Genomic DNA, 24960 nt, shown 5'->3' with positions numbered 1-24960 from the left:
GCTTAGCATTCAGTTCTGGAAGTTGGTCTCCATAAGAAAACTGCACTGTATGCTGGGATCAGATGTGTATTCCGGGCACTACACAGGGAGCTGGTGACGTGTTCTGATCACACATTTCCCAAAAAGTCAGCTCAAAGTTGGTGAGTTAATGCAGCAAAGATCAAAGATTGCTTGTTGGATCAATGATTGAATAGATCAGCAGGTTAGATGAATTGTGGATCAATAGCTACATACTGGAAAGATTAATACAATGATTTTATAATAAATCAGTATTGCTTGTTTGATCCATGATTATATATTAGATCAATAATTCCATACTGGATCAGTGATTGCTTATTGGATCAATGTATATATATTAATATATATTAGATCTGTATTGCTTGTTGAATTCATAATAACCTATTAGATTATTACATGTGGGATCAGTGATTGCTTATTGGATCAAAGATATATTAGATCAGTTTTGCTCTTTTGATCCATGATTACATATTGGATCAATAAATCCATACTGGATCAGTGATTGCTTGTTGGATCAATGATTATATATGAGATCTGTATTGCTTGTTTGATCTATAAATATATTTATAATCAATAATTACATACTGGATCAGTGATTGCTTATTGGATCAATGATTATATTTTAGATGTGTATTGTTTGTTTGATCTCTAAATATATTTATAATCAATAATTACATACTGGATCAGTGATTGCTTATTGGATCAATGGTTGTACATTAGATCAGTATTGCTTGTTGAATCCATAATACCTATTAGAATAAATATTACATGTTGGATCAGTGATTTGCTTGGTGGATCCATGATTTCAGATCATTCATTACATGTCAGATTGCTGTTTGGCGGATCAATGATTCCATGTTGAAGACTTACAATACACAGATCACATATTGGCTCATTGACTGTCATTTAACTCTTCTGTTGTAAATCTTGGAAGTTCTCTGCATTATCCCAGTTTTCCTGTCCATGGAAAAGTCACCTAGTTATGTTTCCTTTATGTGCCATCATAAAACAGTAAAGATAAATGAACATTGTGACGCCTGGTAACTTCCGCTGTGTTAGGGCGACATGAAGAACTAAATTCAATAAAATTCAACTAAATTCAATAAACTACAGCTTACTCAGTATCGTATTTTCTGTCCTAGGGTGACAACACACACTGTACTGTACATATGAAGGAAAAGTGTTGTCACCCTAGGACAAGAAGTGATGAATAGCACCATAACATAGGAAGTATTCAGTAGACCTAACCAACTTTTTGTTTAAGATAAACTTGTAGAATGAGCAGGACATGATCAGCACTGGATTTCTAACAGTCTGACAAGTATTTTTGCACTTGTTGAACTGATTCAACATAAAAATAGGTTTGATAAAGCAAAAGGGAACCGAGTGCAGAATTTGGGTTTGCATACACTAAGAAAGAAAGTTACAGCGATGTTCTACTCATAAGACGTTGGCCAACAAGTAGGTAAACGTCTCGGTAGCAATGTGGTTTATCCAGCTGTGTGAGCCTATTTTTGTGTACATATGAAAGTATGTCTGCTTTGTACTCCTCTGTGTAGGTTCTGAGCTCAGTCACGTATGTGATGGAGTTGATACTCCGCTAAAAATATGTAACAAACTCCCCAGTCCTGAGGGCAGTGTGTTTAACTTTTTTTTTTTTTTTTTTTTTTTTTTTTACTATACTGTTCATTACTTACTGATCCCTGTATGTACTAACCTACCTGCTGATCCCTACCATGGAATAACCCCTTTTTCTCCACCCAACTATTAACTAACCCACAAGCATCCCACACTATCACAGAAAAACCCCTGCAGACTGGGCAAAAACTTCCAAGCTTTATCTAAATACCTGCACCCTCTCCATGGGAGTTATTTGCCCCATTAGAATGCAAAGATTACACTTTAAAAGTAAACCAAGCTACTCACTAAATACACAGATGAAATAAATAAATAGAACTGTTTAAATTGCCATGCCAGAGGAGTTTCATTTCTATCCATCCAGTCCTACAGATTGTAAGCTCTGTATCTGTCACTGTCTGTATCTGTCTATCACTCTATTTTTTGTACAGCACTGCGTAATTTGTTGGTGCTATATAAGTACTGTTTAATAATATTAATAATAAAGTCTTGAGATTTAAAGAGTCATATCACACCAACTAGGTCTGCACAAGCAGCACGGGTACATTATATTGTTCAGGATCTCCATCCTGCCAAACTGTATACCTTCACCTACCGTAGATGGACCTTTAATACCGTTTTCATCACCCATCCTGCGCACCTAAGAGGGGTAGGCTTTAGCAGGCAATAGTAGTAAAAATCAAAAATAATTTACTTTTTTAACATTTCTACCTGAAACCAACAAAGATCTACTATGCTATCACCTTAGCTACACATATAGTTCCTGTGCTAATTGCATGAACCCGTGTTTTACATTGTTTCACAAGGGATTATGGTCTTATAGTCAGAAAAATGCTGGTCTCGACACCCGACGCGTTTCGCCTATTGGCTTCTTCAGGAGATTTTTGAGACCAAGGTTGGGTGTAGGATGACCAGTCATAAGAGATCATAACGTGAAGAGGTGGTAATGATGGTGGTAATTATCCAGGTGTAAACTTATTACAGAAAATATAGTAGCTTCCAATGTAGCAGCATATAGACCCACAGTAGTAACACTACTTGAACGGATTCCTCATCAAATTTCATCAAGGCGTATTAAAGAATCCATGTACACTAAACTAAAATACAATTGTTCAGGGTAATAATATGCAAGGGGTTCCTATGTTAATCGAAGCAATTTTCCACAGTGTAATATGCATGGGATTTCCATTTGCCTGTTAGTCGGAGAGTTTCGAGGTAATGAGCTCTGTAGGTGATCTGGGGGACCCGTATATTATAGGGCTTTACAGAAAGAGGACTTTATACGGTTGGTGTATAGTGGGAAGGCAGGAGGTACCGGCAGCCAGTCAAGGAAGCAAAAAGGTGATATAAGGGACTTTATATGTGGTATGATTGTTGTAATGCAGCTGTTCTGCTGGGGTTTATAGAGAATAGTTGGAACATATCCAGTGGGTAGCAGTTCTCTGGTTGAAGTCAGAGGAAAATTAGTTTGAGTTGATTGGCAACTTGAGTCAGCACTTGTTAGAGCTAAGGTATATAGGAGATTATCTGTGGACGCACAACACATCAAAATGTATGATGGGCCACAGCAACTGGAAACCACACCAGGTGCCATTCCTGTCAGTAAGAAGAGGCACCTGATTCTCACAAAGATTGGACAAAAGAAGATTGGAAAAACTTGGTATCAGTGGTTCAGGCTGGTGTCAGTGTAATGGTGCTGGGGGCATTTTCCTGGCACACTTTGGACCTCTTAGTACCAACTGAATACCATTTAAATGCCACAACCTACTTGTTGCTGACCATGTCCATACCCTCTATGACCGCAGTGTACGCATCTTCTGATAACTACTTCCAGCAGGACAACACTCCATGTCACAAAGATCAAATCATATTAAACTGGCAATGAGTTCACTGTACTCAAATGGCCACCGCAGTCACCAGATCCCAATACAATACAGCGCCCATGGGATGTGGTGGAAGGGGAGATTCTTATCATGGATGTGCATTCAACATATCTGTAGTAATTGTGTGATATGATCATTGCCACATCCCTAAGGAAGGTTTCCAACACTTCTGAAGGCAAAATGGATTCCAAGCTGGTACTAGCAAGCTGTACCTAATAAAGTGGCCGCTGTGTATATCTGTTATTGCACTGAGCAGATCCGACTATACCTGGCTCATTGTGTACGGCTCAGGAGCCCTCCCCATGATTGGTCGTGCATGGCTCAGGTGCATCTATAGGAACCAGGTGGTCCTATACACAACCACACCAACATCCTACACATGACAATGTATAAATTAGTCCAAAAGGATTCTAGGAAAAGCTTGCTGTGTCTTGATGTGAAGTTACTTGAGCTGGGAAGGTTTGTAGACATTATTATCCCAAATCTAGGAACAGGCAAATAGATTATGTGTGGTAGAAGCTTTAGAAATGCAGGGACCAGTTCTTACTTATGAAAGGGTTACTTACGTGAAGAGTGGGATTAAAAAGGTAAATACTAAGTGAGTACCAAGAGTTAATTACATGGAAGTACCAGGAATTTACCGACAATGAAAGGGTTAATCTCTAATGCACACCTTGTATGTACTAGTAATAAAAGGAATGGTAATCACCAGGGATTAATTGATAATGAAATGAGTTAGTCACATGGCGCCCCTGGAGATTAACTAGAACTGAAATGGTTAACGCATGGAATCCACCTGGATTGAAAGGATTAATCATGCTGCTGCATGGGATTTACTAGCAATGAAAGGGTTAAACATATGCAACCACAAAGGATTGATTATCAAACAGGATTTATAAAGCGCCAACATATTACGCAGCGCTGTATAATAAATAGGGGTTGCAAATGACAGATGAATACAGACAGTGACACAGGAGGAAAGGACCCTGCCCCAAAGAGCTTACAATCTAGAAGGTGATTAGTAATTAAAAGTGTAATTTTCCTTCAAAGATATAGGAAAGGGTTAATCAAACATCCTGTAAGCTCTTATGGGCAGGATCCTTCCCCCCTCCTTGTGTGTCATTCTTTGTATTTATCTGTCATTTCTAACCCCTATTTAGTGTACAGCGCTGCAGAATATGTTAGCAATCTATAAAGTTTTTTTATATTAATCATACATAGGAAAAGGTTAAACACACTGTAAGGGTCAGACATGTGGGAGGTGTATGTGCTACTTAGTTTCATAGAAATCTAATTTGTTACATTGTATCCACTGAACCTCAGATGAACAATCCATAGTACTGGAGATAAAGGTGATACCTGCTGCCTGGAATGCTCAGGGTATATGTGTATAATGTGTTGATGATTACAAATCTCCCTACAACTCTGGTGAGTAAATTCTGCAGAGATCAATTATTATTATTAAACAGTATTTATATAGCGACAACATATTATGCAGCGCTGTACATTAGGGGTTGCAAATGACAGACGAGGAGGAGAGGACCTTGGCCAGAAGAGCTTACAATCAATCATTTGTATTTTGTGTACAATCCATAGATTTTATTAATCTTATTCTGTGCATTGTAAATATTCTTCTGAGAATCTTGGAACTCTTCCTACTCACCATTCATTCTTATTTGGCTGAATGATAGGAAATCATTGCCTATCTCTTGGTGTGTGTGATGGTGGAGATTCTGGGGTTTATTTGCTCTCAGTGATCTCAGTCACGTACACAATGCCGGCTGAGTAACTTCCCTGTGTGATGTGTGCAGTGTCCAGCCTCCACTCAATAAACTTTCACCAACTTTTCTTTGTGACTGCTGAAAGGCTCAGCTAGACTCCGGCTGTATACATATTAAAGGCGTCTGTATTGATGACCTGAGACTGTGCAAAAGGATTAAGATAAACCTTCTAAAGCTACGTACACACGTCTAATGGTTTTTGCCTGATGATCAGCTCTGGCACGAGAATCTGGCATGTGTACAGCGCCCGTCGTCCATCATCAGAACGACCGTCCTGGCGGATCCATGGACGATGGACGACAAAGATACAAATGCAAGGGAAGGGGGAGAGTGCACAGCGGGGTGCCGCTCTGTCGTTCTCCCTCTTCCCTCTCCATAGAGCAGAACGCTGCTGTATGTACATCACTCATTCATGCATTGTGCCGTGCTTTCATGATCCTTGCCAACGACAATAATTGCACGTGTGTATGTAGCTTAAATGGCTGAAGTCAGTATTGAGCTATTGGATCTTTGGAACATTTGTTGGTTAGATTATAGACAGCAAATGCTTCCATTTGATTGGATAAAAATCCATCTCTGATTCTGTTAATTAGGCAATCAGACTTGTGTAAAGCTTGTTCACACGTCCAAGTCATCCAAGATAAAAGGTTGTATTCTGATGAAAATCCAGTGTGTACAGCGGTCCCTCAATGTCCCATGGCAGATTGACAAGTGACCACTGTGCATTTCTATGGAGGAGAGTACAGCCAGGTGCAGCTCCCTCCTTCTTTCCACAGAGCAATAGTTTGTTCATCTATTACTGGAAATATTCACAAAAGATGTGATTTCAACACCAATCATCTGATGTCATCTGTTTGAGGCTTAAAGTGGACCTAAACTAAACTTTTTACTTTACATAAAAGAGTAGACAACCTGGGACCCAATCCAGAAAAACTCCTGTGGAGTTCCACTTTAACTTTTAAAGTGTTCATGTTTTTACATAAAAATGGCAAAAAGAACCTAAGCAATGTACAGATTGCAAACATAGCCTTTTGTGATGTTTTAAGTGACCTTGCAACAAATGAGGCTTATAGAGTTCTATGGAAAGGGGACGGAGAGGAGGCATGGAAGGCACCATACTGCATCCTCACCATAGACATTATAGCAGAAGTTGACTACAACGACAACGATTAATTGTTTAGTCATGGTGGATCATTAATAGACCACGGGGGACTGCTAGTTTTTTACCCAACATGATTAAATTTTATTGCTGATGGGACATCGTCTGTCCTTTCTGCAATAAATGACCTGCTTGGTTGTAATGACTTTTTAAGGGTTTAGTTCTGTTTTGTTTGTACCTTTTGTTTGCATGTAATATGTGAATGGTAATGAAATATTCTTCCCATAAATCATTCTGTATTTGTTTAGAAACCTTTTAATCTTTGGCGCTGTGTAGTGTCCCTGGGCACTATACACCTTTGTTCCCTTTGTATTCCCCCAGCGATGTTTGCAGCTCATTACTGGGAATATTCTTCTCGCTTCTCTTTGATCAGCACATGTAAAGGCAATTTGTAGCCAGAAAACAGATGAGACAATCTGGATTTCCTTTTTGATTGGACGGAGTTAGGCTTTTCACGGATCCTAATTAATGTTCACAGTCACCATTTGTTGTATGGCATAGTAAAGCAACATTTATTTTGGTATCGCCTGTGCTGTTGGCTCAGAAGAGAAATTGGGGGCTTTAAGTCATAATGTTCCCTGTAATGAAAAGCAACAGTTTGCTGCAAATTTCAATTAACAATGTGAGGCATGAGCAAAGTGTAAACCTGCAAGAAGCAATCACAATCCACCTTGTATTGGTCTGTCTTCAATTTGATTGCTATGAGATACCACACTTAAATTCAATTTTTGAAGGCAGTGCAAAGTACAACATTTTTAATAATGACAATGGTAAAATAAACTAAATGTAATAGTTGTTACGTCCAGATGGGATCCTCACCTGCCAACCATTTAAAATTTAAGAAAATAAAGGTGTTGCTGAAAGAAACAATTACCTTGTTCTGAAAAGTCCCTGCTGATCCTGGTTTTACATATTGCCCGGTCGACAGAAGCACACAATGGCTGATTTTTCAATTGACCAAACGTTCCAGTTTTCTGATCAGTAATTGATTGGACATCAAAAAAAACAAAAAAGCAGGTATACCATATTTTGCCTGTGCATATCCTATGTGGGTGAAAGCACTGGGCAGGCAGGGGCTGTTTTTGGAAATTCAACAATTGTTTTTTTGATCACCTTGCATTTCCAATAGCTGGTGGGTGTTAGGTACATGGGAACTGATAGGCAGCCACCATGGAAATTACCAAAATGTATCTTGCCAAACCACAGCAGGGATGTCACCAGGTTTAATGATTCATATTTTCTTGGAGCCAGAGCAGCCTCCTGTTCATGCCATTTCACCATATTGTCAATCTCTGGTTCTTATGTGTGCCAAAAATAGAGAAAGTGCCCTCTTGTATGGTCACCAGGATAAGAATCTATCAAACTTTGTCCCAGACAATTTGTTTAATAGACGTACACTGTCCCTTCTGCAATAAAGAGCTGCTTGCTCACAATTTTTACTTTTTTTAGGATTCCCTTTTCCCAAAAAGTTAGTTCCCTTTCCCCTCCCAAAAATGGCCGCATAATCCAACCCTATAATAACTCCAGGAAATGATAGACTTACTGTGATTTCAAATGTAGTCCTGTGACATAAATGTTAATTTATAAGGATGAACCCTATTTTGAGGGGTGCGTGCTGAATGGTTAATTGGTTTTAGTTTTTCCTCTAGCGATTTAGAATACACAGGAAAAAATCCTTCTGATTTCCAGTTAGATCTGAATTAAGTCTGAAAGCATTTTAGCAGCCTGCTGATCATATTTTTTTTTTGGGGGGTGGGTTCCGATTTAGTTGTGAATAAATCCAACATGTCAGTAAAACATTGTCCCATGTGTATGAACAATCCTGTATATATGTGAGCAATCAATAGATAAGTGTGCATATTGTCAGTGGATCTGCTTGTGTACTAGACCTTATTTCATGTCCTTCACCTTGATGTTCTTATGTTCCTTAATCTCTTTTTACTTTCTTTTACAGGAATTCAGTTATCAAAGTTATTGAATTTATGGCTAACTTTAAGGGCCACGCTCTTCCGGGAAGTTTTTTCCTATTCTTTGGCCTGTGGTGGTCTGTGAAATACCCCCTGAAATATGCCTGCCGAAAGCATAGAAAGATTTGCTGGTTTGGTTCCAAAGTTGGCTTTCAGCGCGTGGAGGTGATCGAAGGAATAGTAAAAGCAATATTTGCATTGATAGGTAAGCCATTGTGTTTGTTCTTTCTATAGAGTGCCTGTGTCACAGTGACCAGATGTGTGCCCATAAATCTGAGCCGTTATCGCATTGTGTTGTCATGTGATGGGGAGAGGTCCTGCTGTTATGTACCTGCCGGGCTATAAACTCGACACTTGGCAACGTTTCTCCTTTGCTCTCCATTGTCCATATTTGTACTTTGTACTGTGCACTGTTTGATAATATCATGTGGAGGAAATGGAAGACCTCAAAGTACTATTACATTCTTGGTTAAAAATTGTCACAGTTGAATATAGATTATAGCTTCCATATTATTAACATATATTCTATATGTTACCACTGACGCCAATGATCTTTTTGGATGTCCGTAAGGGTTACCAGTGTTCTCCCCAGCCCATTTTACCTGGGTGCATCACCTGGTACTTTTTAGTAACCACCTGGATGATTTTGGGTGGTTACAGAAAAGTAGGGTCACAATACAGGGGCTGCCACCCACCTACAGCTTTATCCCACACAGCTTAAAAAAACTCTGGGGGGAACATTCTTTACATGGTGACATTCTTCCCAATGTAAGAGATATTACACCACACTAATGTGCTGTGAATATAGTAATTATAGAAGGGGGTCCCTAAAGACCTAAAGTTAACCCAAGGGTTGCCCCCTGGTAAAAAGTTTGTAAACTCTGCTAGGCAAAACTTCTAGTTTAATAGAGATGCATAGCTTCCATAATGCCATTTTTTGTATTCTTTTTTTGAAACTTTTATTACAAGATATATCATAAAATATCCCTTGCACTGTTACCCCAAACTTCTGGTCAGGGACTACCTTGCATTTGTGCTATGAACTGTGCAGTGTACTGTGCATGCAAGCCCTTTGTACAGCACTGATAAGTAGGAGATGCTGACAACAGATTACATAATACTACTCTGGGCCAAAGAAAACTTCACCATCCAATTGGGTTAGCAGTGATATGGACCACTGAAATAAAGTTTACTGATATACCCAAAGTACTTATTTGGCTTTGTTAGATGGAAGTATGATTAGGAACATATGTAAGTCACTGTACTAGGTGTTAGTTTTTGTCACCTGGGTTACTTTAGACCAAGACTTTTTATGTCCAAGGTTTTGTCTTGCTTGCCGTCAATTCCAACTTCTTCTTCTATGGAATACAGTTCTGTGCTATTCCTTATACTTAGCATTTGGCAAAAAAGCAGCCTTTCGGGAACAAGACAACAAATAGGCAGATTTGGCACTATGTCCATTTTCACAGCCAGTGAATTGAGAGTGTAGACTAATAAAACTCCTTACTAGAGGTGATATGAGTTCTGGGTGAGCCTTTTGTATTTTGTGAGTGACAAGATTGCTACAGAAGGCAGCAAAACTATTATCCTATTTCCAAGGCATCCAGGATCTGAACCGCAGGAACAAATTATTTGCTTCTTAGCCTTTTCTAGTGGTCCTGTTGGAGACGCTGACATGATCTAACTAATGTGTCGGGGGCTTTACTATGGTGACAATTTATTCCAGTTCTGAGAACAATACGTTTCTCTGAATAGCTGAAAAACAACATAGACCTCCTCTGGACAAAATAGAAGACTGTGTGATTTACCACTTTTGTGTTTGTTAGTGTTTGTTACTGTATACACATTTGCATTGCCATTAGTGGCTTTTCCAAAAAAGAATCGGGTGCAGTTTTGGCTGTGCTAGGTTGTGCTCAGAATAAAGGGTCAACTCACTTGGTAATACACTGAAAAAGTATGCAAAGTCCGCATTCTTTAATCCGGAAATCTTGCATGTGGGTTGAATATAAGAAATGCATAAGCCTACGATTTAAACTCCTTCTAATTAGGTGTTTGTCATGCCATTTTATTTTATATTTTCTGTAGCACCATCATATTACGCAGCGCTGTACAAAGTCCATAGTCATGTCACTAGCTGTCCCTCAAAGGGGCTCACAATCTAATGTCCCTACTATAGTCATATGTCTTTTAATACAATGTAAGGTCAGTGTTGGGGGGGGAAGCTAATTAACCTAATTGGGGGTTTTTGGGATGTGGGAGGAAACAGGAGTACCCGGAGGAAACCTACGCAAACACAGGGAGAACCTGCAAACTCCATGCGGACAGTGTCCTGGCTGAGCTGGGAACCTGGGACGCAGCACTGCAAAGGCCAGCCTGCTAACCCCTGAGCCACCGTTCTCACTATTACTTGTAGTGATGGAGATACAAGAAGTGCACATCTGAATGGCTCCTCTAATATATAGTACATAGAAATGTGTGAATACATAGCAGTACTGGAAATGCTAGTGGTGAGCCTTACCGTACAAGCTTACATTCTACCCTTTGTCTAGTTAGTGTATATAATATCCATTGCCCTCCTGTAAATGAAATGACTGTTTATTTTTTGTCCTCAGGAATGTTGGCAGAGCAGTTCGTTCCGGACGGTCCTCACCTCAAGCTGTACAACCATGAAGAGAAGCAGTGGGACCACCTTATGAACTGGCAGCACTCTACCATGTACTTATTCTATGGCATCTCAGGGGTGATGGATATCATTACTCACACCACCAAAGCTGTTCCTGTTGCCATGGATAGACTGATGCTCGCCATTGCTGTATTTGTTGAAGGTATCTTATCATATTCTTGTTCAGTTGTGCAATATTAACATATCGCAGTTATATACTAGCCAGGGCAAATCTGAATCGCCCTTGCCTGCAAGACTACTTCACCACAAACTTTTCACAACCCTGTGCTGGACATCTGAGAAAATGCCCACTGAGTTCTATTCAATTAGAGAATCTAGCAAAAAAAGGAGAAATAGTATAAGTTCAGTTACTCCCAGGCAAATTTTTTTTTTTACTTTTTGAATAGCAAGGGAAGGGGGTTTCTTTTAAGCTCAGTATACTCATTACAATCAACGTTAAAACTTTCAAAACTATCTAAAATTGGGAACCACCAAATGAACTGTAGCCAATTAAAGAGATCGAAAGGAGATTGTACAATAAGATTGTAATGTGTGGTGAGTTTATGGAGGGTTAAGGGCTCTGATGTGTACAGTCAGCTGCATGGTTCAATAAACAATTTGTCCTGCAATTGCAGGCATTATGGGCCATCCCCAATCTTCTAGCAACTGCAGTTGAAAGCATCCCGATTCAAGTTAATAGAAGTGTCAGGCCACTAAAGGGCAGCCATAGGCTGTGTCAGGTCCTGGAACCACTGCAATGTGAACGCAGCCATGTGCAAATGCTTGTATAAAATGGTTCCCAACCATTCTCGGCAGTTGAGTGCGCATTCTAAATTACCTTTACCTTCCCCTCTGATAATAAATCCATGCATAAAGAATGGTGGAGTATTATTATTAATAGTATTTATATAGCGCCAACATATTGCACAGCGCTGTACATTAAATAGGGGTAGCAATTGACAGACAGACACAGACAGTGACACAGGAGGAGAGGTCCCTGGCCAGAAGAGCTTACAATCTAAGAGGTGGACACACTTTGAATTTTACCATGAACATTTGAGTTGTGCTTGTGTCCTTACCCTTCTTTCAAACTTCCATACTGGTCATAGGGCTGCCTGTCATTGGTAAAATGGACCTTCCACAAAATGGAAGATCTGCTTGTGCTGGCTGAGCCCCCCACTTTATATGTAGGTGAAAAATGTCCCTGTAAAGGAGTACCTGCTTCACCCCATCATATTGGCCATCATAGGGCATGAAGTTACTGTCCTTTTGAGAAAAAAGTAGGCAAGGACAGGTGCCCTGAAGCTCTACCTGGAAGGATTATGATGTCTCTTTGCTTATATATATTTTAGAAGACAAGATTTATATTCTATATACAGTGTTCTCCCCAGACAATTTTAGCCAAGTGTACCACCCATCTGTTTTTGGGTGGGTATTGAAAAGTTGGGTGACAATACAGCACCACCACCTGCTTACAGCTACTTTCCACCAGCTTTAAAAAAAATTCTGATGAGAATACTGATATATATTTACAACTGCAATGGTACAATACATTCTCATCAGATAGTTTTTTTTTTATTTCCCCTGCTATGCAGGATTCTTGTTCTACTATCATGTTCATGGGAGGCAGGAGCTGGACCAGCACATTCATCTGCTCCTCTTGTATGCGGTGTTTGGTGGAGCACTGTGTATATTTCTGGAGATCTTCTTCCGTGGAAATATCATTCTGGAGCTCTTCCGGTGCAGCTTGTGTATATTACAAGGCAGCTGGTTCTGGCAGGTAAGTAACAGGAGGGTAGAACTACACCTATAACCTAAAGCTGTTCTTCAAATTTGTTTAATGAGGATTATTTGAAATCATCATGTTGAGAATGTTTCTGATTTGGAGGCCAATGGTAAAGGGAAATCAACTCTAACAAATCTTGCTGCTTTGCATTAAAAATGTCTGTACGTGTGCAGGTTAAAGCCTAACTCCAATCAGGTGTACGATACACATTTTTAGCAGCTCTGTAATCTTTAATACATGATTGGGGAGACAGTACCTGTAAATGTGACTTAGCAGCAGAGAAAATTCAGGTCCTCTGTCCCCCCAGACTTGGCTTTTCCATGGAGCAGATCTCAATACGAGGGGGTGCTGAGAAGTTCTTGGCTTTGCCCAGAAAGAAGAGAGCCAGAGTTATGAAATAACACATTTATTCAACATATTCCCCCCTGAGACTGATGCACTTGGTACACTGTAGTTGCAGCTTTTCTGGACCGTTCATATAAAAATTGTGTGGTTGGGGCGCAAAGCAGTTCTCAGCAGCATCTTTGACTTCAGAAATGTCCTCCAAACGTTGCCCCTTCAGGTGTAAATTCGGAGCAGATAATAGTCCAAAGGGGCCAGGTCAGGTGAGTAGGGGGGATGATGGACCAATTGGAAACCCAGGGTGTTAAATTTGGCAGCCACAATGTTGGATGTGTGCGCAGGTGCATTGTCCTGCAAGAATAGGATCCCTTTGGTCAACTTTCCACGGGGTTTTGGCTAAATTGCCTTCTTCAACTGATCCAGGAGGTTAGCATAATACTGTCTGGTGATACTAGAGCCCTGAGGTAGGTAGTCCACCAACAGAATACTGTCTTTGTCTCAGAAATGAGACTTTTTTACCGATTTCTGGGTTTGGAACTGCATCGGCCGCGGGGACCCGCTGTGGAGCCAGGTTTCATCCTCAGTCACTAACCTAGCCAAAAGTCCTGTGCAGCTTCAAAATGGGCCAAAACTGCTTTGGATGCTTCAACTCGTTCCTTCTTCTGATGACTGTTCAAACATTTCAGCACCCACTTTGCTGAAAGCTTGCACATGTCTAGGATAGTGGTGATAACAAACCCAACACGCTCCCGTGAGATGTCAAGTATTTGGGCAATCTTTTTTGTGGATATTCGCCGGTCCTCAATAATCAGCTCATGGACAGAACCGCAGGTTGCCGGGTCAGTTGAGGCGGGGGGGCGCCCACTGCGGGGCTCATCTTCAATGGTGAAATGCCCAGTCTTGAAATGCCAGAGATATCCAGGTTTTGACAGTTCTGTAGGAAGGACACTTCTTCCCCGGTGTTTGTGACATCTCAGTGTGAATGTCCTTTGCTGACTTTCCCTGGAGAAACAAAAACTTTATGACGGCCCGTAACTCCAACGACGTGAAACTTGCTTGTGCCTCTGCCATTACAGCTTCTCACTAAATAAAAAACAGTTTTAGGAATTGCAAAGACCTGATATTAGCACAGTTACATACAAAGATATTAGGCTGTCATATGCCCCCACACTGATTTTTCTGTTTCATCTGGAAGGGGGCAAAACCAGGAACTTCTCAGCACCCCCTCATACATCTCATGCATGGATGGACTGATAAACAAATGCTTGGGCATGTGAAAAGGCTCCCTATTTCCTTTTTCATTTGTATTAGGCAGTTTCCTGGAGTTCAGTTTTAAATTAAGCCTGGGTTTCATGCTACAAATATTATTAGGTAAAGATATCGCCAAGATATCACAGCACAGAGAACTGGGGTTGCTGTCTCCGATCACTTCTTCTGCTACTTCCTTTTCCAGGTTACAGGCTCTGAACACAAATGTAGATAAAGATTTTGACTTCTCTTTCTAAGCTGTGTTCTTGTACCAGATCAATATATTTAGGTACTAAATGAGACAGCAAGGCAACCAGAATTTTCAAATAGGGGTCAGTTATTATATTCTCTGTATTTTTTTTTTTTTTTTAGATTTTTTTTTAAGATCCTTAGATTAGTTTTTTTGTGCATTAGTATATAAAGATTTATGGGTAAAAACACCTGCTCTTCCTAGGTAAATTTTCAGAACTTCTAGACCTGAAGTACATTTTCTCATATATACCAGCATTTGTATAACTTCTAATGTTTTGGCAAACTCTTTGTGTTGTGTGGGTGCACTGCTGCCCTCATGTGGTCATTATACAATTTGCAATCTTGTAAAATCTGCCTTCTACAAATAGTTATTACTTCTAGAAAGCAGAGACGGTGCTGCATTCTAATACTTCATCCATGATACTAAAAGCCTCATGCCCCAGGGAATATCACAGCTGCAAGGGCCAGGTGCTGTTTCTTTAGGGAAAAGAGACTCATGAGAGTTTAGTCGGCACGACAATGTGTTTTTTTTCCCTGTTACTATTTCCGAATACTAGCTGCAGTAAATAGAAGACCAGGCTGCATGCTGGCCACAGATGTTTTATTTATTTAAAGTTTTTTTTTAATCTAAATGGATATATCCATACCCAGCTTAAAAACTAGAAAGTGCTTTTATCATCTGTAGCCACAAAAAATATCAATTTACTTTGTGTGTACCAAATGCCTAATGCCTTTGCGTAACCAGATATTACCTTCAAAAATTTAGAAATATCATCATTGCCTGATAAGAGCTTGGCCCTAGCAGAGATCCAGCTGTGGCATCAATTACATGGGGGCAGATATGAGATCACAAAAAGGTTAAACTACAGTGCATAATCTACTATAGGTAACAACCGAAAAAGGAGATTTACATTTATCCCATAATATAATATATATTTATTCAGAGAATATATATTTACAGAAATCTTTGTTAGCCCTGATCTCAATACCAGCCCAAAGTAAAATAAAAAGAATAATAATTAGTTGCATAGTGTGTTGTATGTACAGGTGCAGTAGTAAAAACCATTCTCATTGTATGCATGCAGTCAGGTTTGTGTGTGGGTTTTTTTTTTAATATTACCTTGTGCATATTACTAAAGTGGGCTGGGTGGTAACACATGCACCCAGAGGTGCTTGCCCATATACCATTCATGACCGGGTTATCCGATATGTAGGAAAGCCAGGTCTCTCAATATGGTAACATGTACTGTCCCTTAAATAAGCACAGTGTACCCATTCCTTCTCCCAAATCTCAATCATTGTGTGATTACTGCTTTGAGGGCCAAAAGGGAGAGCTGATCAGGGAGACATAGTAATCATCACAATAAGATTAGTCTAGATTTTAGGGTTACACATTTGTTTAGAAGCCAACTAAATCCAACACCAAACAAGGAAAATGCCACATGCGTTTAGGATGATTGATGATTATGTGCTTACTGCATTATATCTCATTCTCTCTATTATTATTATTATTATTAGCCAGTATTTATATAGCGCCAGCATATTACGCAGTGCTGAACAAAGTCCATAGTCATGTCACTAGCTGTCTCTCATCAAAGGAGCTCACAATCTAATGTCCCTACCATAGTCATATGTCATTAACAGTCTAAAGTCAATTTTGGGGGGAAGCCAATTAACCTAACTGCGTTAGTTGGAGGAAACTGAACTATCCGGAGGAAACCCACGCAAACACACACACAGGGAGAACATACTGTACAAACTCCATGCAGATAGTGTCCTGGCCGGGATTCTAACCTGGGACCAAGCACTGCAAAGGCCAGAGTGCTAACCACTGAGCCACCGTTCTCTTATATCTGAGTTTACTTATGGGGGTCAATCAGATGTGATCACGGCCAAAAGAGAGAATTCTAAATGTTAGACTACATTTCCCAGCATTTCTGTATATCAATAGAAACCATTTTTATACATGAGACAGTATGACTTTGACTTTGTAGTCACAAGAGGTAGGTGGTCTGCAATTTGTAGGACGTCGGTTTGTTAATGGAAACTAAAAGGATCGTGAGATCCTGGCTATTGATAAATACAAAGCTAAAAACGGAGTTTTAATTTAGTTCCATAGTAAAACTTATAACAAAACTTTAACATAATTATTTAGGATGTTTAAGTCTTGGGTTTAGTTGGCCTTTAAAGGAAATGTGTTGTATGTTAATATTCTGCATTCTTTTTTTATTTCAGATCGGGTTTGTGTTGTTTCCCCCTGGCGGTGGCCCTGAGTGGAATCAGAACGACCACAGTAATATCATGTTTATTACAATGTGCTTCTGCTGGCATTACGCCTCAAGTCTTATGATGGTGGCAGCAAATTATGGAATAATTATTTGGTGAGTGGTCATTTTTTCATTGTTTTAACCACCTTGCAGTTAAGCCCGACCTTCGCTCGGGCAAAAAAAAACTGCAAGGATGGTTAAGCCCGAGATTTTGTACATCCATACTTACCTGGTCCCCCTGTGCTCATCCAGCGTCGTCCTCCATCGATCATCGTCCGCCGATCTCTCCAGCGTCGGGTGCCTTCGTCGGGTGACAGCGGGACCGGTAAGAAGCCGGCCGGCATCTTGTGTTCCGCCGGCCGGCATCTTGTGTTCCGCCCGCCGGCATCCTGTGATCCGCCGGGCCAGCGGATCACAAGATGCCGGCTGGTGGAACACAAGATGCCGGCCGGCGGAACACAAGATGCCGGCCGGCATCTTACCTGGACCCGCTCATCGTCCCACGTCGTCCTCGCTCCAGCGCCGGATGATCTCTGCAGGGAGAAGCTGTCCGGCGGAGAAAAAAAAAACCGGACGGCTCCTCCCTGCGTGCGTGATGACGTCGGCGCGTGTGCGGGAAATTCAAACTGAAACTCATTCATTCATTTTGTATTGGATTCAATACAAACTCCTGTATTGAATCCAATACAAAATGATTCAAATAAATACAAAGTATATAATTGGTAAATTCAAACTGTCATTTTGTATTGGATTGGATACAAACTTGCGTATCCAATCCAATACAAAAAAAAAAAAAAAAAAATAAAAGTAAATAACTTGGAAATTCAAATTTATATTTTGTATTTGATTGGATACAAACTTGCGTATCCAATCCAATACAAAATAATTCAAATAATTACAAAGTATATACCTGGTAAATTCAAACTGTCATTTTGTATTGGATTGGATACAAACTCCAGCATCCAATCCAATACAAGAAAATAAAAAAAAATAAAATAAAAGTAAATAACTTGGAAATTCAAATTCTTATTTTGTATTGGATTGGATACAAACTCCCGTATCCAATCAAATACAAAATAATTCAAAACAAACTCCAATAAATACAGAATCAAAGTTTTAAAAATTGCCACACTAGGGAGGTGTTTTAGAATAATATAGTACTTTACAATATACAGAGTTACTGCTTTTTCAGTATTTATGATTTGTTTACATTGCTGATTTTTGTGTTTTTCCTTTAATTTTATTAAAAGTAATTTTTTTTTTTTACATGATTGTGTGTTTCAAACATTTTTTATATTCATATTATCTACTAGAACCCTTGTTCGGACATATTTCTGTAAGTTACAGGTCTACAATTTAAAAAAAAATTTCATGAAAAACAGTGGATCACTTTTGGTACAGAAATCTAGACCTCAGTGTAACGCTCAGGAGGTTAAAGGGAGACTTTTATTTATTTATTTTTTTATATCTGTCATTATTGAGAACAGAAGTACACCTGTACAGGTAGGGAGGCACATTTCCTGTTTTCATACTGCATCTACATATTTCTTTACTGATCCATTCTTTTCACTTAACATCTGTACATCAGGCTGGACTTGAAATGAATAAAGTAATAAAACAGAAGACAAGGTCACTCCCAAAATCCAAGTTTCTCTTGCTTTTTTATAAAAACACTGTCCCAACTTGTTGAAAAAACAACCTTTTTGGCTTCTTCATGTTTGGCAACATGGTGAATAAACCTTTCTGTTAATTTAGCCACAATTCGGTATATCAGTTCATTAAAAGATATAGCATTTACTATTGTGACTTATGTAATCTTTATGATTGGCCATTTAATACCAGAATGATTTTTTTGTTTATTATACACCGAAATCGGCAATGCATATGCATTCAATGACTGTGCGCGAAAATACAGCTGAATTGATAGTCTGTTTCATCGCTCCCTTTAGTAGACAATTGCATAGTAAATATAGAACAGCATATGTGTTAGCCAGGATTATTCTTTAACGCATACTAAGTATTTTAAAGCCTGGGATCACTGAATTTGACAAAGGAAACCATTCCAATATTTCCTTTGTGATTTTGAGGTTTCATGTGACATGTTGAGTAAGCTGATGCTATGACCATATACCTTGTCCTTTAATAATGCCAATGTTTGCCCATTGGTATTACTACTTTCCTCAGGTGATGTACACACTCGGATGATTCTCATCTGAGACGAATGGTTGACTTTCTTTTAGGCGGAACTCCAATGAGAACAGTGGTCCAACAATGTTCCTCATAAATCTACAACAACCGATGGATGAATGACACATCTGGTACAACCGCTATGGACTCCCATGGATGAGAGCACAGCAAAGTGCCGCTTGTTTGTTCACCTGTTGCTGAAAGTTAGAGCAGCAATCATCTAGAACACTGGTCGCCAACCTTTTAGAGCTCACGGACCACTAAACCACTAAATTTACTGACTCCGGACCGCACATGTGTGGGGAGCCGTGTATCACTCAAAGGGGAAGAAACTTGCCCCAGAGTGATGACATGATGCCAGAACCCGCCCACTCCCCCATCGCTGGTCTAAGCCTGCAATGGGAGAGTGGGTGGGTCGTGTCCAAAGACACAACCCGCCCACCGCCCTGAGCCTGCGATCCATACGGGGGACCACCAAAATTTTCTCACAGACCGAAACCTTTCCCTAACAAAAAAAAAGTCGTGGTTGTTTGGCTCCTCCAGAATAAAGCTTCCCAAATTTGGAGAACATTTCAGCCAATACCAATGTTTTTCCCTGGGATAAACCTGGTTCCATAGCTTTTTGCACATTGATGTTTGTAGTTTCTAAAGTGTTTGGCATACATGCCTGATCACCATCTGATGTCTATTCTAAATCTCCATTATTTTGCCAATCTTTTTAAATGTTAAAATCCTTATCTGTTTATTTCTTGTAGGGTGGTTAACACAAAGCTAAAGAGCACCCAGACAACAGAGATGGAGCTACTGAAATCCCGACAAGGTGATCAAGACTCCGAGGATGACTTGTAGTACACCGTTCTCATTTCAGCCTCATGGCTTCTGCATTTTAATGCATATCATTTGTACTGTATATTAGACCAAACTGTAATAATGTGTAAGGTAACTATTTTAGTAATGGAAAAATTATGACTTTCGATATAAAATATTTAGATCAAGTAACCTCTTCCCTGGAGAACAAGAACCTGGGGATTTGGGGATTATGTTCTAACTAGAATGAGAAGATTGTACATATTTCGGGGTTGTACTGCTACTGAAGAATATTCTATATATGATCCTTGAATGCCAAGACGCCTGTTGGTAGTAATATCAGAATTCTCACAGTCTTGTTGAAAGTAGAATTAACATTTCTGAAATTTTTATTTTCAACCTGATGTACATTGTGAAATGTAACATTAGATTTTGTTTTTATGGGTTCATCATTCCATAAATACAGATTGATTGATTCTCTGGGGAGTCTTGCCTATAGTGTCATTTTCAGGGTGTCATATTATCACCTCCGTAAGCAGTCATCTTGCTAACCTCTTGCAACCCTCCAACCATTGTCATCTCTTCCTATTTGAAATCTTAACCTTCTCTCTAGACTGTTTGAAAAAGAAACCATAGAAATCTGAGAGTGGAGCTGTTTCTGTATACATGCTGTATATTTTATTATTGGTTTATTTTGTAAGAATTGTGTGGATGACCTTTCAAAAGTCAGAGGTTGCCTTTGAAGTAGCTTTTTTTTGCATTGGTAAAAGTAACAAGTTAACAACACAACAATTTACAGCTCTAATATGCTGAAGTTAGGTTCATTCTAGATTCTGCAAACTTTCTTTGAAGCTATTCAAATCTGAGTCAAACCTGTTGAACTTGAAGTGCTTGGTTGACAAAGGAAACATGAGATCAGGGAGCACATGGTACTCGGCAGCATTTCTATTAGCTGGTGGCTTTCAAAGCCTGTTCATGAGCCACTTCTGGCAACCACCAGCTAATAGGACTGCTGTGTGCTTTGTACTTTAACAACTTGCTTCCAGCCAAAGTTCACACAGTTGGCAAAGTAAACATTGTCTAGGAGCCATTTGTTGCTTTGTTAGCAGCTTTGAAGTTTGTCTGCTCCAATTTCTTCTTTTTTTTCTGAAATATAGGTAAAATTAAACTTAGACTTCATCCCTAGTTATAAACTACCTAATTTATGGAAGTCAGTGGTTGCCATTGTGGCACTAAACTAGGTTAGAATGCTGAAACTCCTTTCTAAATGGACCATTCATTTTTTTCCATGTGCGGTAGGAAAAGGAGATTCACACCAGGATAAGTGGCCCAGTCAATGTCCCATTTGTAGGGGTTTTCCTTCCCCCTCTGCCTTTACCGAAATACAGAACAGCAAGTCCGGGTAAAACTCCTCTTTGGGGACACTGTCAGTAGAGTAAACATTTTTTAGTAGATTGGAACCTCTTCCACATTTTTTGTATCCATTCATGGGTTCCCCTCCACATTTCCTGTTGGTTCTGACTCTAGATAATGGCTGCTAGCGGTTCTGTGGCTGATCAGGGTTATCAATGATGGAACATGAATTCAATTCATTGGTAGCTATGAAGGACCAAATTCATATATGTGCTAGAGAATTCAATGGCTGTAGACAGGTGTCCCGCCAGACCTCCCTACTGTCCTTCCAACTCCACTATCCTCCTCCTTTTTTAAATCACAAATGTAAGTTTTTACATTTTTAAATCCGTATGTGTTTTCACTTTTTATATACAATATAATGCAGGTATGGGAACATTGTAATAGGCTGGGTTCATGCTTTTTTTTTTTTTTTTTTGCTGTAGTGTGCTGTAATAATGTGCACATTACTGTCACACTAAGTTATATTTTGAATGGTAAAGCAATGAAGCTTCAACTCCTTGCATTGCAGCGCATGATGACAAACATCAATTTGTTGTGCTGTGCTTTACGATTCATGTCTACTTTTTCGGACTTTGTGGTGTATTGGCAGCCCATTAAATTAAATGGCTTGCTTTAACACAACACAAGTAACTGGAAAAGTAAACCCAGCCCACACTAAGTGTATATCTTGTATTCTGGTGGAGTTTACCGTGAAGGGTGCATTTATCTGCATAGGATGGTTTATGGAGTTTAGAAAACCAATAATGGTCATTGTCCTCCTGTATTGTGTGAACGTCATTGGGACACTCCTTTCATATGAGAATATTTGCTTTCAAAATCTTTTGCATGCAGCCCAATGTTACAATAAAAATACTCCCACCAGCTTTGATTAATGCAATTTGGAGCAGGAAGGGCTCATCATTGGCTTTTGATTTACCACCAGAAAGATGATTATTCAAGCAAGGGGTTTACATAAGCATTCCTTTTCGGGTTCAGGGATGGTCTGTGTTAGGATTTTGGGGAAGGTGGATGTTGGGGTTATGTTTTTATTAAATATGAAAGATTTCAGGAAAGATTATTGTTTTTTTGGTGGGGTTTGTGTTAAGGTTTCAGAGAGGGGTATGGTATTAGGGTTTTAGGGAAATCTATAGTAAGTATTAGGAGCTCAGGGTATTTTACGGTTTCAGATGAAGTCAGTGTTCGTTTAAGTGAAGGTTAGGGTCTTAGGGTAGGGTTATTGTTAGGGTTTCAAGGAAGGTTTGGTTTTCAGGGAAGGTTAGAGTTTCAGGTGGGGATATTGTTAGGGTTTTAGGTAAATTTGGCATTTAGGGTTTCAAGAAGGGTTTGCATTAAGATTTCAGGAAAATCAAAGGGAAATCCTAAATTACACAGGGCATTTGCAGTGAATTGTACAGCATGATCAATAAATTATAGTTTCCATTTCATAACCGCTTGTACTGTATATACTTAGTGAAATGCTATAAACTCTATCCAAAGAAGAGTCAGAAGTATATGTATATAGTTAGGTGTGTTTTAAAGATGCATGTCTTTTAAATATTGGAGAAACATTATCCTTATTTATGTGCCATACCTTGAAAACAATGCTGACATTGTGATGTATGTAATTCATTATATATATGTTTTGTTATAAAATGATTTACAATGAATACAATATATATTATGTGAGATTGTAGTATAACTGGGACAAAGTACAGGTGCAATATAAATTGTTTTGTTAGATATGCTAAAGACTTTGTAAAATACCTACATTTAATTATGTTTACAGCTTTTCTTTAAAGATCTGACAAGGTAATGATGAGGGTTTTTTTTAATATTTTGTTTAAATATGTGCAATATGTTTCTTCTATCAAACTTCAATGCCACCCAGAAATGCACAAAGCACACCTAATGTAAGCCATCTTAAAAGTGATAGCTTATTTAAATTTAATTATACTTTCAGTATAAATTCTTCGGGTCCCCAACACCATCTCAGGTCCCAGTGTGCAGAAGAAACCTCAGTGTCAGACAGCTATAATATTGGGAGGAAAAGTTGGATTATGGGGTCTCTTGATTTATAAAACTGGATAGTATGAAATTACTGGTGCTAACAGTAGTAGTAATAGGTACCATTTAGCTTGGTATTATAGGCTCATACCCAAATCCCACTTTTAAACTTTAGCGATTCTGGGCAGGTCGCTATTGCAGAATAGGACAGGTGCTTAAATTGGACCTTCCAGTTGATTTAGGATTATACTTACCCTTGTCTTCTGCATTGCTGGGTGTGACATTCCCACACTTTCATGTAGGTGAAATGTCACAAGACATTTAAGCTCGTTTCAAGGTAAGGGCAGTGTGCAATCACCTTCACCTAGGCACTATGCAGAATTTGAAGGTAAGGAAAGTAAAACTTCACCCTTTTACAGGTTCAGTTTTCACCTACATATTAGCTGATTTGAGAAGGGGTCTGGCCCGTATAAGCTCATATCTTAAAGGATACTATACTTTTGCTTTGTAGTAAATGGCTGCTATGTAGAGAGGGGCTTTCACAGGGGTTGTTCAGATGTGGGCGCTCTGCACTTCCCATATATCAATTTCACAAACAATACACACAACATTGAGTTTTTTTAGATGTAAAGTGCTTTTAGCAATTTGGCTGCTTTTTTCTACTGTAATTTGTACTTTGATAAAAACAATTGTGATATTTTTATATAATGCAGTAAATTAAATACAATAATTCTTCTTCAAATTGTGCAATTATTTTATTGTAAACATTCTTTATATTCACCACAGTGCCTACAGGATTCACCTACAGTGATACCTCGGCTAACGAAGATAATTAATTCCAGAATTACACTCATTAGCTGAAATCTTCGTTGGCTTAAACAAAATTAAAATACAGCTCACTGTGGCTGCAGTTTGCTATCGCGCATCCACAAATGCAGTCGTTAGCTGATGCCAAACTCAGCGGGAAAAATCTTCGTTGGCTGAAAAATTAATGAGCAGGGTCACTCGTTAGCCGAGGTATCTCTGTACTTGCAGGTTTTATGTCCTGTAATATGGTCCTAAAGGCATCCACACTATCACGACCCTCCGCCACGTTTTGGGGGACGTGTTCTCTCTCATGTTACTATGATGTTGGATCCTCACATGTAGACTTTAAAGCCTTACAATAATAGTTTTATCTTATTTTAAGATTGTATAGTAGATTTTGTTTTATTCAATAAAGTGAATATATAATTTTTGTCTTGGTGTTATTGAATTAAAAAAAAATATTGATATAGGGTGCCATACATTATTTATTTCCATGTTTTTCTTATCTTTACTGTATTCCTTCTATGCTTCATCACTTCTGCATTATGCTGCTACTACCATGTCTTGTAGTGGGATTGTGTATTTATGATAATCATGGTGTTAAGTCTGTTGCTCAAAAAGCTAAATTTTGGGCTAATCCAACCATAGTCTTTTTCCAGCTAACTTCAGAGTTTCCCCATAAGCTTTTGTCAAATTGCATGAGGCCATTTGTGAGTTTAGTGACTTTCTTTTGCCACTCATTAATCTGGGACTGATA

At 39.1% G+C, this 24960-nt stretch overlaps 1 protein-coding gene across 2 annotated transcripts; it reads left to right on the top strand.

The window, feature by feature from the left end:
* On the top strand, nt 1-24633 carry TMEM45A (transmembrane protein 45A). Of its 2 annotated transcripts, none has more exons than XM_072431522.1 (6): nt 1-140; nt 8434-8651; nt 11059-11271; nt 12704-12888; nt 16972-17117; nt 19946-24633. In XM_072431522.1, exons 2-6 carry the CDS (start codon nt 8462-8464, stop codon nt 20037-20039), a joined length of 828 nt encoding a protein of 275 aa, XP_072287623.1. In that variant the 5' UTR covers nt 1-140; nt 8434-8461; the 3' UTR covers nt 20040-24633. The 2 variants fall into 2 exon arrangements, with proteins under 2 accessions (XP_072287623.1, XP_072287625.1); XM_072431524.1 differs by lacking the exon at nt 1-140 and adding an exon at nt 4906-4967.
* The last annotated feature ends 327 nt before the right edge of the window (nt 24634-24960 follow it).

This window comes from Pyxicephalus adspersus, chromosome 1 (genome assembly GCF_032062135.1).
Source record: "Pyxicephalus adspersus chromosome 1, UCB_Pads_2.0, whole genome shotgun sequence".
Lineage (NCBI taxonomy): Eukaryota > Metazoa > Chordata > Amphibia > Anura > Pyxicephalidae > Pyxicephalus > Pyxicephalus adspersus.
The sequence above is the reverse complement of the archived record's forward strand: the minus strand, read 5'-3'. Positions and strand labels throughout refer to the sequence as shown.